Source organism: Orbicella franksi, chromosome 11, assembly GCF_964199315.1.
Source record: "Orbicella franksi chromosome 11, jaOrbFran1.1, whole genome shotgun sequence".
Taxonomy (NCBI): domain Eukaryota; kingdom Metazoa; phylum Cnidaria; class Anthozoa; order Scleractinia; family Merulinidae; genus Orbicella; species Orbicella franksi.
In genome coordinates, this window is record NC_138155.1 from 12,871,176 (window position 1) to 12,888,194 (window position 17,019).

The window sequence follows — 17,019 nt, forward strand, 5'->3', positions numbered from 1 at the left end:
CGAAGATCATGTGCACCGACACTTTGAAAATCAGTTAATGTTATGGGCAGTCAGGAAATTATCTCAAAAATTATGTCAAAGCTCTCAAGAGCGATAGAAATCTTGAGTACATGACGTAATTCTTTACGAAAACTGCCGAGCGATTCTGGAAACAGCACGACGGAAAAATCACTATTACGATTTTGTTACATATCCCGAAGCGCTCAGCAACTGTATTGCATGGACTTCAGCCTGGGTGAACCAGAAAGGATATGTAACATGTTCCTATAATGTCACGCATGACGGAAAAATAACTATGGCGATTTTGTTACATATCCTGGAGCACTCAGCAACTGTATTGCATGGACTTCAGCCTGGGTGAACCAGAAAGGATATGTAACATGTTCCTATAATGTCACGCATGACGGAGAAATAACTATGGCGATTTTGTTACATATCCCGAAGCACTCAGCAACTGTATTGCATGGACTTCAGCCTGGATGAACCAGAAAGGATATGTAACATGTGTCTATAATGTCACACACGACGGAAAAATAACTGTGGCGATTTGTTTACATATCCCGAAGCACTCAGCAACTGTATTGCATGGACTTCAGCCTGGATGAACCAGAAGGGATATGTAACATGTTCCTATAATGTCACGCATGACGGAAAAATAACTATGGCGATTTTGTTACATATCCCGAAGCACTCAGCAACTGTATTGCATGGACTTCAGCCTGGGTGAACCAGAAAAAGGATATGTCACATGTTCGTATGATATGAACGAGCGAGGGAAAAATGACGATTTTGTTGTTGTTTTTGTTTCCTATAGTGTCACGCATTACTGAAAAATTATGTGGTTTTTGTAAAATATCCTGTAGCACTCGGTAACGCAGAAATACTGCGAGGACGTTTGCGTGGGAAAACCAGAGCGGATTTATAATATGTGGCTACATGGTGATTTTACTATATATCTGGATTCGTCTTTCAGAAAACTGGTGTACCATGGACTTCAGTTTAGGGTCTAACCCACGAATGAAAATAGTGATTTAACATTTTAGTAGCTATCTAGTCCCCATTCAATCTAAAAGCATGAGAAGGGGTGTAAGTTATGATACAAATAAAATATTAATCGGAAGACTTAACTTGGTGCGGTTGACTTGTTGAGTTTTGAAGCTCTTGTCTTGATTCGATGTTCTGGGAGGTTGGTCACGGACAGCGCAACCTGAAAACACTTTCTGGTTCTCTCCGTCGTTTTTGGGTGAATGAATTCATGTATAAATCAATCGTGGCTGGCGGTTTCGTTTGGTTTTCAACAACTGTTTTATGGTTCAAGCGAAAACCAATCCAAATGTATAGTCAGGGCAGCTCCTTTGTTTCCCTTCCCGTGAAAAGAAAACCCACGCGCCTTCTTTAACTCCTCAAGGCAGATTCGATTGGAAACTGGCTCAATTTCACACAAATGCGTCAGAGAGACACCATATCTTCTAACTCAGAGGCACATCTCGTTTTGTGTCCGTTTTCAACAACCGATGACGGGTTCATTCGAAGTCGAAGTCTTTTTTCTTATATATGACCGCGCAATGTTCCCGCGTTATGAAAATTTATTATAAAATATCAATTATGAGGCCAGATCATATCTGAAAATAACCAGGTTACTTTTGTACACAATTACTTTCACTGAAAGCAATTATCGCTAACCACAATAGAACCGCAAAAGTCTTGTGATGACAGCAACCTAACAGATAAATGACATCACCTCATAGCAACCGGACCTGGCGAATTTTTGAGCTTCCGGTTAGCTCTGGCTCGTGATCCATTGTCGTCTTCGTTTTTTTTTTTTTTTTTTCTGTTAAAAAAAAGAATAAAACGCAAACAAAAATCAAAAACAAAAACGAAAACAAAAATGCAAAAGGTTAAGGGAGTGTAGTCCATCGATCATGCTTTGCTGGCAGTATCCATGACCTGACCGTTGTGTTTTGCTCGTCAAGCGTAATCACGCATCGGTTACTATAATCTCTACTACTACTTTATTGCTTGTTTACTTGTCTCGGGAGAAGAATATAGCAAGTACGAAGGTCACAAAGATTGCAAGGAAAGTCAAGGATTTTTTCTTCATCTTCTTTTTCTTCTTACTCTTTGGGTTTTAATATTGTGTGAACAGTTCGTTAACTTGTAAAAAGCTGTTGAAAGGTCGTTGTATAAATAAAAGCATATCATTTTCAGAGCTCTCACGCCTCACGCAAACGAATGTAATCTTGTGCTCTCAAAGCGAACTAATTATTTCAAGGAGCCCGCAAGAGTAGCCTTATTTGTGTTGAAAGTCTGGCTACGGTCCTAACTTCTACTGACTTCAAAAGCAACGAAGGAATTATTTTCACACTCTACGATGATCGTTTCGTTGTTTGCGTGTTCTGTGTTTTATTGTTTGAGGTTTTCGTGTTTGAGTGTGATATAAACTCGACAAATGTAGAGACATATTTCATGTGAGCTCCTTTTGGCGAAGGGAAAATATTAGAAGGGACCCAAAAAGACAAAAATGAAAACAAAAAAAGAAACACAAACATTAAAAAAATTAAAATGGTTGGTGACCCTTGTGAGCTGCCGTATTACGAATCATGAAGCATGCTACGTTACTTGAATGTTTTGGATGTAAGAGAGCCAGGTAAAAATAATTGCCAACCGGCGGTTTGCGGCACTTTTATCTGAATTCTTAGCGAGGTTGTTAAAAGGTTGTTAAGAAGTACTCGAACTAGACTTGACGTTTTCAGGAATAGCCCCAGTTTAGTTAGGAAACAATTAATTCGTCTTTGATGTCTAACCTAAAGGAATGCTTCACAGTTCAACTACAAGAACGTGATACCGAAAACATCTGGACCATTCTCAACTATGTAAATACAGATATCAAGAGGTGTTAACCTCGGCTATTATATGTAACCACTCTAGCTTGAAATGTGTTACTAGTATACTTTAAGGGTAGTGGATATAGCCAAAAGAATGATGAAATAATAACAGCAAACAGTAACAGTAGTTTGCTTTAGGTGACCACGGTCAGTAAAGGAGAGGCTTTTTGCCGGAATACAAAACCAACTTTCTTCGACTGGCATATTAAAGTATCATGGTAGGTGGATTGACAGTGTTTGGAAATCGCGCTCTTACGCTGGCGCTTTGAAAGAAAAGCACATCAACCTATACATTTTCTGCAAGCTTAATAGTTATAGACTACAATCATTTCTCTTAAATTTTCTAAGAAGCTATTATCGCAGTGATATTAAAAGAAATACCCAAAACCACGGTTTGGCTTAAACTAGTTCGCTTCCGCACGTAAATTATCGGAGCGACGCAATTAACATCGGGGGTCGGCGATTTTTCAGATATGGGTTGGGTTTTTCTCTACACCCTTAAAGTTTGATATTCTCAATGCGGACGTTTCCTTCTACTGAAGCGAAATTACACAAAGCCCGACACTCTTTTTCGAAGAAGGTATCCTGGAACATACCTGCCAATTTTCAGCCAATTCCGTCGGAAGACGCCCGTAAACGAAGTAAAAATGTTCGTCCTTATATGCAGTTTTATTTTATGGAGAAAAAGACGAAAAACCTTTTATGAGATTGGTATGATTAGCTGTTAAAAATCCCCTCTACACTGACAGATGTCGGCATGGGTCAGTTTACCATAACAATGGGTTATGACAACTTGAAATAAACAGATGTCTACAATTCTGGCGTAGAAACCCGTCGCAGTAAAATCGTTCGAGAAGCAACAAACTACTAGGAGCTTTATACAGGTTTGTATTGTAAGTGCCGTCGATCGGCGACATTGGTATTATGTTGCTCAAGCTTAGGCTTCTTCGTTCTCCAGACAGTTTTTGAAACCATGCCTCGTGAAGCCAAAAAGAGGAAATCTCGAGGTCCACGTCGTCTACATCTACATCTGCGCTTGACTCCTCTCTCCTTGTTGAAGTTTCGGAATCACGTCCGTTCTCCAGCAATTTCGTGCGACTAGCACTTGTTGTAGTTTGTCCTTCAGCTTCATTGGAGGGGTTAGCGTCCTCGAGTTCCTTCAACCACTATTCTTGGTTACACTGCGGACAGTACGACTCCCCGGGGGGGGGGGCACAGCCATATATGGGCTATATAGGTATGTGCCGCTGTGAAGGGTATGGTTTTCAAGCAGTTTACTTTAGGATAGGGTATATAAATCAGAGCGTTTGGGTCTAGAATAGGGTATAATTTTTCAAAAAACTGACTAGTTGGTTGAAGATTTTATCTAGACTAAGGAAACCAGGAATTGCCACTAAATAATATCAAAAAAAAATCAACAAATCGGCAATTTTAAATCTACGCAAATCAGCCTCAACAGTGTCGATAGCTGGGGGGATTTAGCGAGTTTACTCTAGTATAGGGTAGCAAAATTCAGCTGAACTAGTTCTGGTATAGGCTAAGGGTTCCAGGGTCCCAGCGGCACATCCCCACCCAGAAATTCCCAAAATACTACCCCCCCCCCCCCCCGGGCTGCGACCCACGGTTGCTCAGAGCCAAAGATCTTGTTCTACCAGATTTTGGCCTCTTCGGCTTCTACGAAGACGAAAATGGGCAAGAAGTTTTCTTGCGTTTTCGTCCTAACATAAAGAAAATTTGACAAGAACGAAAGCTAACTTGGTATGAAACAACCAAATCGAGAAACGTTCGCGTATCACTTTACACGTGACAGCTGGCGGTGAAGTTTAATTACAGGGCGCCGTAATGGGTTAATGAGATTTCCCTTTATCATAAAAAGTAAAAAAGCTTTTTTTCTCCATTCTTTTTGCAAAATATTTATCTCAGGCTTCTCAATTTGAACAGCACAAAAGAAAAAAAAAAAGAAAAAGAGAGAGATTTTCGCATTTTTCGTAAAAATCCAACTACCATGATACCTTAAGGACGTTCGCGCCAATTGTTTCTGCGCATCCTTACCGCACGCGCAAATTCACACGCCAGGTCATGCATCGATGCACGCGCTAAGTAATAATATAAACAATGACAGGGCAGATGACCATTGCTATAGCTTTGCCTGGATATTTAACGATCTTGAACGTTCGGTGACCCCATTTGTCTTGTGGTGGATCATTTTCTCTACCGATTTTCCACGTTTGGCGAAAACATGAAGAAAATCTATCAATTAGAAGTTTGAATTTTTTGCAAAATGCACCATTGAATTTCGTTATTTTAAGCTATTCATTTATCTGTGCGGCGGTTTCAAACGCCTCCGGGAAAGGGAAATCAGTGGCTACATCCATATCTACGAATTAATGACAGTTCCACTTTGATTTTAGTTTATCGATCAGTCGTGGCAGAGTTTGGACCAAGAACAGTACTGTTAGCTGCGCTTCTGTCTCGTTATTCGAAATAATTTGTAACATTTTCGTCGCAGCCCGTTAAAAGGCCTTTCATCACACTTCACATCTCTTTACTTAGCAGACTTTCCAAAGACAGTGAATTATATTCAGATAAAACGTACTGGAACGTTTAAAGAGCTTGCGAGGCCTAGTGATTGGTGAATGTTTAACTACTTGGCTGTGATACTGAAGGAGGTATTTGCTTTCAAAACTACAGAAAATCTGGGTGGTAAATGTTCTAATGAACCAAAGTACTCTGTAAAATATTAATTATTTAAAACCTTCTCAAACAAGACCGTATTTAATACATCGGTTCAACTTACTGCTAATCATGTCATGTACTTCTAATATTCAGAAATGATATCTTTGTAGCTTGATCAGAAACTGGTGCCTTATGCTAATTAGGCTAACATTGGAAACAATATTCCTGGAAGCGCGCGGAAATGAAACGAGGGTCCTGTGGTAAGAAGGTGAATAACCACCCCCTCCCACCATCACCGTCCACCTGTGTCGTAGAGAGTAGTAAACATCCACCACCACTGGGATTAAGTAAAAACTCGCAAAATTTCAAAACCACCGTAAAAATTACTTTTTTGTGTTTTCGACCTTAAAACGTTTAGTTTTAAGAGGTTCTTTCACTCTGAGAACATTTTTTGTTTCGTTTTAATTCACAGAACATGACAAACCATGACGCCATCGTACTGTCTCTGACCGTACTTTATGCGATAACAATGCTCGTAGCCTTGGTTGGTAACACACTGCTGATCTACATCGTGTGGAAGAAACCAGGAACAAGAAATCTGACAAGTTTCATGTTTGTTAACATGGCGGTGGCTGATTTGATGGTTGTTGTGTTTCAGATGCCTGTCAGCATTACTCACTTTTATGTCTTTGGAAGCTCTGAGTTTCTTCAGGTTTTTACCTGCAGGTTTCTCTACTATGCTGTTTATGTTTCGACGATCGCCTCCATTTTCTGCCTTACTGTAATAGCATTTGATCGATACTTTGCTGTTGTGCACCCTTTCCGGCGGAGCATTTGGTTCAGGAAGCCTACGATCATTACGCCAATTATTTGGATCTCATCCATGGCCTTGATGTCAATCGTACCAGTTGCTTTCAAGCTAATCCGAGGCAAATGTCGAATTGAGGAATCTCTGATTTTGCCCTTCTATGTTTACTTTTTTGCTGTCGGCTTCCTCCTGCCCCTCGCTGTCATCTCAGTTCTGTACACCCAAGTTGCTCGAAAACTGTGGTTCCATGAAGTGCCTGTGGATCATAACGTAAGTGAAAATCAACGAGAACAGGAAATCCCTAAGAAGAAAGTCATCCGAATGCTCATCATTATTGTGGTGGTGTTTGCACTCTGCTGGCTTCCAGTGCACGTCTATCAGATGGACGAAGGTGTGAGCATGGGCGTCAGTGGGCTTGGAGCGATGTGGGATCCTTATGTAATTATCTATATTTGCTACTGGTTCAGCCAGGCTAACAGCGCCATAAACCCTTGGTTGTATATTGGTCTGAACGGAAAGATGAAAGCAGCTTTCAAAAACATGATCCTATGCCGCCACGAGGAAATCACTCGTCGAGGACAAGTGACCTTAACCACCACCAGAAGAAGCAGAGGGAGTTCCACACTGAAATCCGTGTTGGAAGCCAGATTGTAAATAACAGTTCGTTCTTCACTCCAAGGGAGTTGCACAAAGAACGCTTTGCTAAAACCCAAAATGTAAATAATAGTTTGTTTTTCAACCCAAGCGAGTTCTACAAAGAACTACATGCTGGAAGCGAAAATCTAAGTTATATAGTTTGTCCTTGATCCAAAGTGGGTACTTCCAAGAACTCCTGGGTAGATGCTTAAGTGTAAATACCAGTGCTCGTTTGTTCTTGACGAATTTGCTTTCGTCTTATTTCATTACTAATAACGCTCCTTACCATAAATACTCACTGTGATTGGATGCTGTTAAGTTATGTCGAATTTGTCGATAGCTGTATCTTAAGTCTCGCGCTAAAGCAAGTGCGGTACACACCTGACATGGCATGTACCCTCATTCGTTTACAAGTGTTCATTACCAGTAGTTTAACCAGTGTCATTTGCAAGAGATTAGTCTCTTAGTTAAAAAACGTTTCAAGAAGGAGGGGTGCTCCAGGAGCGCTACTCAGCGAAGCATTTTACTATCCTAACTAGACGCTCTAAGAGCGTTTACTCGGGCTTCGTACCACAGTATCAAATCTTACTTTACGAAAACGCGTATCGGACACAATAAAAGGAAATTAAAGAATCAGGATTTTTTAGCACAAGAGTTCAGCTTAGATATTTACTATTCAAGTTGCTTCGTTGAGTATCCTCCTCATCCTATCGCTAGTTATGAGTTTAAACCATTTTGGTTTAAGAATGAAGCACAGCTGTCTACGCATTGATGGAGAAGTTGTTTGCAAAGAATTTTCGAGGTTTTTTTACAACTTATGGCGATTACTTTGTACATGCTGTCAGAAATTGTACTAAGTTTGTTTACTTGTCGTGGCGATCCGAGTAAATTGTGTAGCAGAACATCTTTGCCGTGTTGCGATCTTAAACCCTTTTCAAGAGTCATATCTCCTTTGGAGAGCGAATAATCCCTTTCGAGAGAGCCAAAACGAATCATGATAAACTCCTTTGCGAAAACAACAGTCCTGTGACCAGGCTTAAATTGCATTGCACATAATTTGCATAAACTTTCAAGTTGTGTACTTTGCGAATAACTTCCAAGAATCTGCGACCCTTAACGCAGTTTATGAAGAAATATTCAAGCTACATATTTTTATTGAATCAAGGCAGGAGTATGAAAAAGACTCTCATTTATATGGGACTGCCTATTTTTTGCCAGTGTTTTCGTAGATTGAACTCATACCGCAATCGGCTCAGTTGTTATCCCACGAGAACGTTTCGAGCGTGAAGTTTGCTTACCTGGCTGGCTTTCAAGCAATATAATTCGTGGACCGACCCTTTCTGAAAACGATCGACATCCTTGTATGTGAGATGAACGTATAAGGCGCGATTCTTGCCAAAACTTCCTTCGCAAAACACCGGATTCTGTCACGAAGAGCTAGCAATGCCGCGTTTCTCGTCCCCAGTTTCCATGGTCTACGCATGGAACACCTGGGACTATGACCCTCTTTGGCGACCAAAACGCTTGCATTTTATGACTCGGACTTTCCTACGGAAGCCCGAGTAATAACAGATAGAGAGATATTACTCAGTGGACAACTACTGGGGTAAAAACGTCGCGGAACTTTGTCATCCAATCAGAAATAAAGCTAAAACCAAGCATGACACCCTCGCGCGCCTTTTCCCGCCTTTTAAGTCGGCTACGTGTCTTGGCTTTGAGTTTTAATTGGTTCACTGGAGTGACTACTTTAGTTTTGTTGTTTTACGACATTCGAAGAAAAACTACAAATAGTCTTAATCCGTGTGTCATCTAGCTTGTTTTCAAAAGCTTTCGTTTTAGTTAAATGTCAAATAAAATACTAGAATAGTCAGTACAAGTAAATGCCTAATTTTGCAATTACAGGTGACGGTTTTTGCATATCTGATCTTGATTAGCATAGATTTTTACGATTTTATTTCTCCGTTTTCTCCTAAATTTTGGTGTCGATCGAAAATGTAAATCAAAGAATCAAGACAGTGTTTGACCACATTTCTAAACGCCTCGAAGTTCCTCAAAAATACACCGCTATGCATCTATTTTAACTCTTCTTTTGCACGATTGGTGTTTGGATATGTGGTCAGATGCGGTCTTTTTTGTCTGATATATTACATGTTGTTTATAGCTGCTGATGACATGATGTGCATAACGGATTAAAAATAAAGACATGGTTTATCCCTACGATAACCATCAACGTTTCTGATTCCAACTGCGGCTGTGCTTACGTGCGCTCATGCAGTTTTAATATGTGTTGATAATGGATATTAAAAGAAGTAAATAAATGGCTATCGTTTCCAGCGAATTTACTGTGTGTACCCTCGCGTGTTCCAGGAGACGTTTTACATGCATTCTGTTAAGCGAGCTGCAAACGCCTCCGTGTCCTGAAGGTGATATGGAAATATGACTTATAGAAGGTTCGCTAGCTTCCGATACTGAAAGAAATCTCGAAAGACATCCACATTAAATCTTTCGCAGACCAAGTGACAGCTGTAGATGCCTTGTGATCGAAAGCCGCCATTTTCAGTGCCGAACAACCTATTTTAGGAATCTCTACGGCTGAACGGAACGTTATTGCCGCTTCTGACACATTCGAATTCGATCTTAACTTTCCGGAATTGAACTTAACTTCAGCACTTTCTTTCTTAGATACATACGGTATCTCAAGTTGTGTATGAAGTAGATCGGTGCATCACCGGCCAACAAAATGCTTGTTGACAGATGTTATTTTCTCGTTTGACGCCACGAGAGCTAAGAAGTGAAACCTACGAAGAAAAGAGTTAAATAATTCGAAACAAAGCAATTTTTTGTCACTAAAAACTTGTGTAAAGCTTGAATAATCGAATTTCACTCGCTGTATTTTCTAAATCAAGAAGGATTCATAAGCGATGGCTCTTCCAAAATAGCAGCTTACAAATCCAATGTACTGTATGTATCTATTTTGTAGACAACGTGACAAACACGATTTAGTCATGCTCAACTTCTTTGAACGTTTTAAATGTAATTAAATGGCCTAATGATGATTTGCCTCAGACATTGCTACTGGGAATATCAATGTTCAAACTCATGGCAGTTAGAGATTTCTCTTCACCTCGTGCTTAGGTGTCAGATGTAACTTGTATTTGCTCCGAGTGTCCATTCCTAGGTTCGCAGTAAATGCAAGGGAATGTAAAAGGGAAAAACAATAAAAAATAACTGTACTAAAGAAATATCAAAGATAATCAGCCATAAATGATTGAACAATAACATCCAAGAGTAAACTAGAGTAGTAAATTTCTGTTTGAGATAACAACTCAAGACAGGCAGTGATCATGATTATCATAGCGAAAATTCACTGTAAATGCTTAAGATGGTATCTTTCATGAACAAGTATTCAATGCAGGATCCAATAATTCTGAACATCGGCCAATTAACAAACGGATGACATACCCTCTACAAAAACAAATTAACAAGAAAACATTAAGATATAAAGGGAACAAAGCAAGCCATAAAAGTATGCACTTATCGTGATAAAAAAGGGTAGAAACCGGTAAAAATCACACCATCAACTCCCGCGAACATCTAACAAATCCAACAAAGGGCCCCAACTTCAAGTCAGACTTTGACCGTTAAAACGGCGGGGCCCGCCCATTTCTTAAAGTGCTACTATCGAACTAAAGTTTCACGTAAAAATAATCCACGATACTGATCCTTGTTCTTGAGGCCTTACGCGCCCCTTAGTATGAAGTAGTTGGGTACGGTGAAGGTGGCTGATCCTTGTTTCCCCGCAAACGACCAAAAAAATATCCATATCAAGCGAGTGTGATAAACAAACGTTTTCAACATAGCATGATTTCTATTGACTAGTTCTGATGTAAAAAAAAATAAATAACTAAAAAAAAAAAAAAAGAAAAAGAAAAAAGCTTACCCGCAATTGAGAATTGGTAAATGACTGGCCTAGACATCTCACTAGAAGCTCCTAGAAAATTTTCGTTTCATTCTCGTAATGAGAAATCGGTCGAGACTGACAACTATCAACTTGCGACAAAAAATGTGTCCGCCATTGTTCCGGCTGAGACGACATATGATTAATCCCTCTACTACATTAGACACCTACAAACTGCAAACATGAAAAGCTCAGAAACTTGACGTTCGTCCGCTGGAGAGAAAATCCGAGCCCGCAACCCGCGCCAAACTCTCTCTTCCGATCGCTCTCTGTCAATTCTTGTTGCATGCTAATCTGACCAAATTTCGTCTTGCGTTCCCTGTGTCTCACCCAAGCGAGAATATTCGAGATTTTCGTGAGTGGTTCAGATTTTGTACTCCCCCACCCTCGAAGATTTTATTTGCAGGGACGAATGACGTCCAACAGTGATTTGTGGCAAAGAACCAACCAGATGCCTGATGATGCTGAGATCTTGAAGAGACGTTGGAGATAGATAGGCCGCATTCTTCGCAAACCCCTAACCAGCATCACGAGGCAAGCTGTGTCTCGGAACCCTTAGAGCAAGAGCAAGGGTGGACGACCACGGAACTCGAGGTGTTGGAAACTTGAATCAGACATCAGGAGACTGGGGGCTGAGCTGGAGTCAGCTCGAGAGGAACGCCCAGGACAGAGACCTCTGGAGAACTCTTGTAGGTGGCCCATGCCCCTGGAGGGTGTGACGCAAGCCAGGCGCGCGTCTATTTTCAAAGCAAGCAGCGTAAAGGTCAAGACAAAAGTGGTGGCTTTTGGCAATTAAGGAATTAAAAATGAGTGATAGTGATAATCGATGACAGTTCATGATAGTTAGCGGCGGTTGTCAAGCGCCGTTTGACCAGGACTTAAGAACACTTAATTAATCGCACCAATTTCTTGTCCAACTCCAGTCGTATGCGCGACTCTCGTAGATCGACGTTCTTCACGTGCAGTGCTCTCGTGCCTCGTTCCTCTTTAATCAATTTTCATCTCGTTAGAAGGTAAACCAACCCACTATTGACTCTCGTATACAACTATACGACTATGCAGTTTCTTCTTGTTTTGTTTGCACTGTTTCATCTGGAGTATCCTTACTGTATCCTTTATGTCTGACCAAAGCATTACTGCAGTGGAACCTCGATTTAACGAATTTCTATTTAACGAAGTCCTCGATATAACGAGCGATATTTTATGTCCCGGCCAAAGTTACAGTAAAATGTATGGAATAGAACCTCGATATAACGGATTCGTTGATATAACGAACATAATCCGGAAGCCCAAACGTAAAATCTACCTCGATATAACGAATTACAATGTTCCCTTGTTTACATAGACAATTTTCTGTATAACCTCTATGTTGCAACATTTTTAAATCGCTACTCTAAAAGTATCGCTCTTCTGTAAACAAAAGCTGCTCGTCAGCTCAAAAGTGAAAATAATTGATACTGAAAGCCACCATGCTTAATGAATTGCATCTCAAAACGGGGCACTTCTGGGTGACGAAAATTGCATTGAATTGCGTGACAGAAGTCACCTGTGTTACAAATCAATCATTAACTATGACCTCGATATAACGAACATTTTGGTCGTTTCCCCTCATGCGATCAAATTCGTTATATCGAGGTTTTCGATATAAAGAACCCTCGATTTAACGAACAAATTTGGCCGGTCCCCAGCGACTTCGTTAAAACGAAGGTTCCACTGTACACCCATCAAGAGTAAACCACTCCAAGATTTTAATGATTCAAATAATGTAATTTATTTGAAAAAATCCTACTTTCAAAATTTCGTGAAGAATGACTCAAGATTAACCCCAAAAAATGTTCCACAATGTTTATTAGTTTTGCTTTGTTTTTTTGTTTTTTTGTTTGTTTTCTTTTTTTGTTTTCTTTTTTTTTGAGAAATGTAAATCTGACGGACCTGATAATCTTCAGAGGAGGTCTAAGCGGAATGTAGTGTTTCCAACAAATTCATCAATAAAGTGCGCCGTTGGTGACTATTCTTCGGAATTAGTTCCAGTAGCGCTGGTTTCATAATTTATGAACGAAGCCAAAGTCATAAATAATTCCTGCTATTTTTACCAAACAAAACGTTCTCTAAATACAATCGAAGATTTAATTCAAATTTCTGTTTTTACTTTGACAAATGATGTGTATAATTTATGCTACGTAATTTCGATCAGGGTGCAAGCCAAACTAGAGCAGCGCAGAAAATGAATGCTCATCAGTGAAATTAAATCGTGACCTTGTTAAGGCGAAACAATGAACAAGATAGCACTTGGGTTATTCATTCTTCAAGTGATATTTACGCTGGCAGAATTCTCGCCGTACCGAGGCCTGTGCAATAGGTTTGGGAACTTTGACATTCACATTAAGGGTAAGAAGTTCCATTTTACTTTTTCTTCCTTTATACAGCCTGAGGGGGAACAACGTTAAAATTTGCTACAGTGGACATTTCTGCAGGATAGAGCTTAAGTACAGAACTGTATGTCGGATCCACTTTCTAGCATATTCTAGCCTAACAACGATTTGTGAGTGGAAAAAAAATTCAATGGACTGAAAAATATTTGTTCGCGAATTTGGTCAAATTCTAATTTCCGTTGTTTTAAGAACTTCTTTGCTGGGAAAAAATTCTGTCTTGGCTTGAAATATTCAAACTACGATTCCCAATATTTCAACAACGAAATTAAACGAAAAATAAACGTGTATTCACACGATCGTTGGAGTGCTTGATACAAATATACATGAAGAGCGAAATACGGATTACGCATAAGATAGAGATCAATGGAAAATTCTGTCAGACAGTTTTAAATTAGTTTCGAAGCTTTTACAAATTTGTCCAAGAAATATATAAATTTCTAAGTTCTAGGCAAACACATACAGAATATTAGTATATAAATTTAGTAATTTTAATCAATGTTGTTTTGGTTTCCAACTGGATGGAACAAATAACTTCAACCTTAGCCGACAAAACTGGAGTCAACACACGGCTAGATGGTTAATCACACTAACGAAATAACTTGCAACAGGGGTGAATAATTTCTCAACGGAGTTTACGTTAGAACTACTCTTGCTTATCATAAACTATTCATGCTTTAGCGGCTTAAATTGGTTAGCTGGTTGTAGTTGTCACTCGAGAGATAATCAACATTCCTGTTTTGCTCAAAACCCATTCATGAAACAAGTTAGGTTCCGGAGTTTGCTTCTTACACATGCTGGTTTTCAACCTAATATTCACAAAACAAGCTGACATACAAGAAATGCTATTATTTGTATACTTCATTTGGCAGGAACATTTTAGCACAGACCGCTAACAGAGAGGGGGGAGAACGTGGCATCTACACATCTGACCGTTTTCCAAAAACCTGCCCGCTATATTTTGGTGCAAAGTCTTAACACGGTTTTCATAAATTCGGTCATATATTGACACAGAATGTCTGAAATGATCATGGAATACCCTAGTTTGACTCCTGATGTTTTAGAAAGATCAACAGTAATTAGACACGCTCATTTCCCGGCCTTTCTGGATCATCCAGTCTCATTCCGTTGAAGTATATGTCTGGATTTATGAAAAAATTGTTAAATAAATCATGCACTATTTTCTTTTTTTCATTCTTTTTTCTGTGTTTTTTGCTTTCCCTCTGGCAGCAGCTTGTAAATCTTACCTGGCTTGAAATGAAGAGAACTTCTTGCTGCATGCTTTATTTGTTCATCTATTTTTTTCATTATTAATCGCCACCACCCCTCCGCCCCCCCCCCCCCCCCACCCTTATTTTTAATAGGTGTTAAGTTTAACCCAGGCTACACTCGTCTGAATTTTATTTCAGTTCGCGCGGTGACTCTGAGGAGGAGTCGACCGATTAGCGCTCTATAACTGCTGTGTAAAGGAAGTCTGCATGCCCGAGGACATCATTACGTCCAATGAAGGTGCAAAACAAACGATTTGCTAGTAAGCGTCGTCCATTATCGTACATGAAAAGGCCCTGAGATGTATAGACGGGACGTCATTTAGCCCCATAATAGTAGGCCGTTTGCACTTTGGCGATATTAGGCACCTTAAGCAACAGACGTTTTCGCTGACGACGGCGACGTGACGACCGATAAGAAACTGGGGCTAGAACGGCTTCATGTTTTACTAAGAGATGTAAAATCATTGCGAAAAATAACGAAACAATTTAAGTTTATAAATTTTGCCTGCTTTGAAATGTCAAATGTAAAGAACAACAGTTATTTTACGTGTAAAACGTGTATTGCTAAAGCAATTAATTGTGATTTTTAACCAAAGCTTGTATCACCGCTCATTGAGAAAAAACAGGTGTATTTTTAGACTGCCAAAATTACACAAACACCTTGTTGTGCTAAACATAGATTTTATTGCTAAACATAGATTTTGAACAAAATCTTAGCTCACTGCGTTTTTCATTCGACACATTGATCGGCCGCTCAAATACAGGAGTTTTGCCAGCTCTTTTGATAAAAAATCGTAAACAGCATTCTATTTGCGAAGGATGCAATAATCTTGTATGTACAAGAAATAAAATCCAGGCGAGACAATTTGGTGGCGCGAAGTTTGTCAGCTCTTGTAAACATTAAAAAAATACATGTACACACTGTTCGAATATAAAATTCATCGAGTCGATTAAAAAAGCCTCTATGTTAAACGAAATACCAAGACGAGGGGATTGCCAAAATAAAATCAATGTTATCTCAAGCCATAGCAATCTACCGATTATACGTTGAGAAAATCTGAAAAAACTAATTATACTAAGCGGCATTGCGTTGGATGAAAGCAACCTCTTCGCTGAAGGCTAGTTTGACATGCGAAAAACAATTTTTCAGTTAAGAAAAAATGAGTCCAGGAATACTTCCAGAACATTGTTTTAAGCATAAAGGCAATCATTATGCAACTTTAGCTTGGTTCGCACCAAAATAGCACAAAAGTAAGCTAAAAGGGATGAAAACAAAAGATTAAGTACTCACGTTTTCGTCGCGACGTGAAACCCCACGTTCTCACGTTCTCGACCTCATGGCAACGTCAAGTCATAACGTGTTGTACATCCGCAGTGAAGTCTCGAAAGAAATGTCACGTTTCCGGTTGCCGTCGTCAGGTCGGCGACATCTGTTGCTTAAGGTGCCTAATGTTGTGCTTACTTCACGAGGTCTACTGTAATTATGCAGGTTATGTCCTTGCTGGTCACGTGATTTTTAAGTCCCAGGTTCCCACGCGTATCGACTGCGCGTTGGAATGCCTGAGTAGCCTGCGGTGTGTTTCGTACAACTACGACGAAGGAAACAAAGAACTCCATGAATGTGAACTGAACAGTGAAAAAAAAGACTGCAAGTCTGCTAATTTGACGGGGAAAGCTGGTTACTCCTACTATGGGACAAGAAGAAACGTAAGTAATTCTTGTCCTTACAGGGAAATTCTCTTGAACGCAACTTTTATACTATTGAGCCTATACTATAATACTGGGCCTGAGCAATCAGCCTTCCAGGTCAGCGGGTGGATGCTGGTGGCCATGGCAACAACGTTAACCATGACCCAGCAAGCTCTCTTCAATTCACAGGTTAGTTACAGTTTCGGAATTTCTAATCCTGTGGAAATCCGCCAGTAATTGCAGTTACTTCGCTTCAGTCAACCGTCCTTTTACACCTAGCTGATCTAGAAATCTAATCAGCATTATGCAAGCTATTTTCTTCTATAATTTGTTCCTTCTCATGAGCTCATTGGTTGAAATCACTGAATCCCTTACACTTCTGCACGCTTCTTTACTTGGCATTTCATACATTGTAAACGCTTGTCACTGATCAAAAGGTAAACCTCATCAATCCTTGAAAATCTTCGTCATCATTTCTAGGTACCCAGTGCCTGTGCTTCATCACCTTGCATAAATAACGGAACGTGTGAAGATTCTTGCATGGAGGGATCTGGGTACAAATGTGTTTGTGTTGACGGGAGAATGGGCGACAAATGTCAGAACTGGACCAGTAAGTAAAAGAAAAATCCTGCTTAGCTTCTCCCATGGGTTTGTTGATACAAGCTAA

General features: G+C 39.8%; 1 protein-coding gene across 1 annotated transcript; it reads left to right on the plus strand.

Moving 5' to 3' along the window:
- The first annotated feature begins 2,901 nt into the window (after positions 1-2,901).
- Positions 2,902-8,237, plus strand: LOC145460322 (somatostatin receptor type 2-like). Its single transcript, XM_081445094.1, has 2 exons — positions 2,902-3,769; positions 6,034-8,237. Exon 2 carries the CDS (start codon positions 6,037-6,039, stop codon positions 7,021-7,023), a length of 987 nt encoding a protein of 328 aa, XP_081301220.1. The 5' UTR covers positions 2,902-3,769; positions 6,034-6,036; the 3' UTR covers positions 7,024-8,237.
- The last annotated feature ends 8,782 nt before the right edge of the window (positions 8,238-17,019 follow it).

Coding starts and splice junctions, on each gene's coding strand:
- LOC145460322 (XM_081445094.1), top strand. CDS start 6,037: ATGACAAACCATGACGCCATCGTACTGTCTCTGACCGTACTTTATGCG.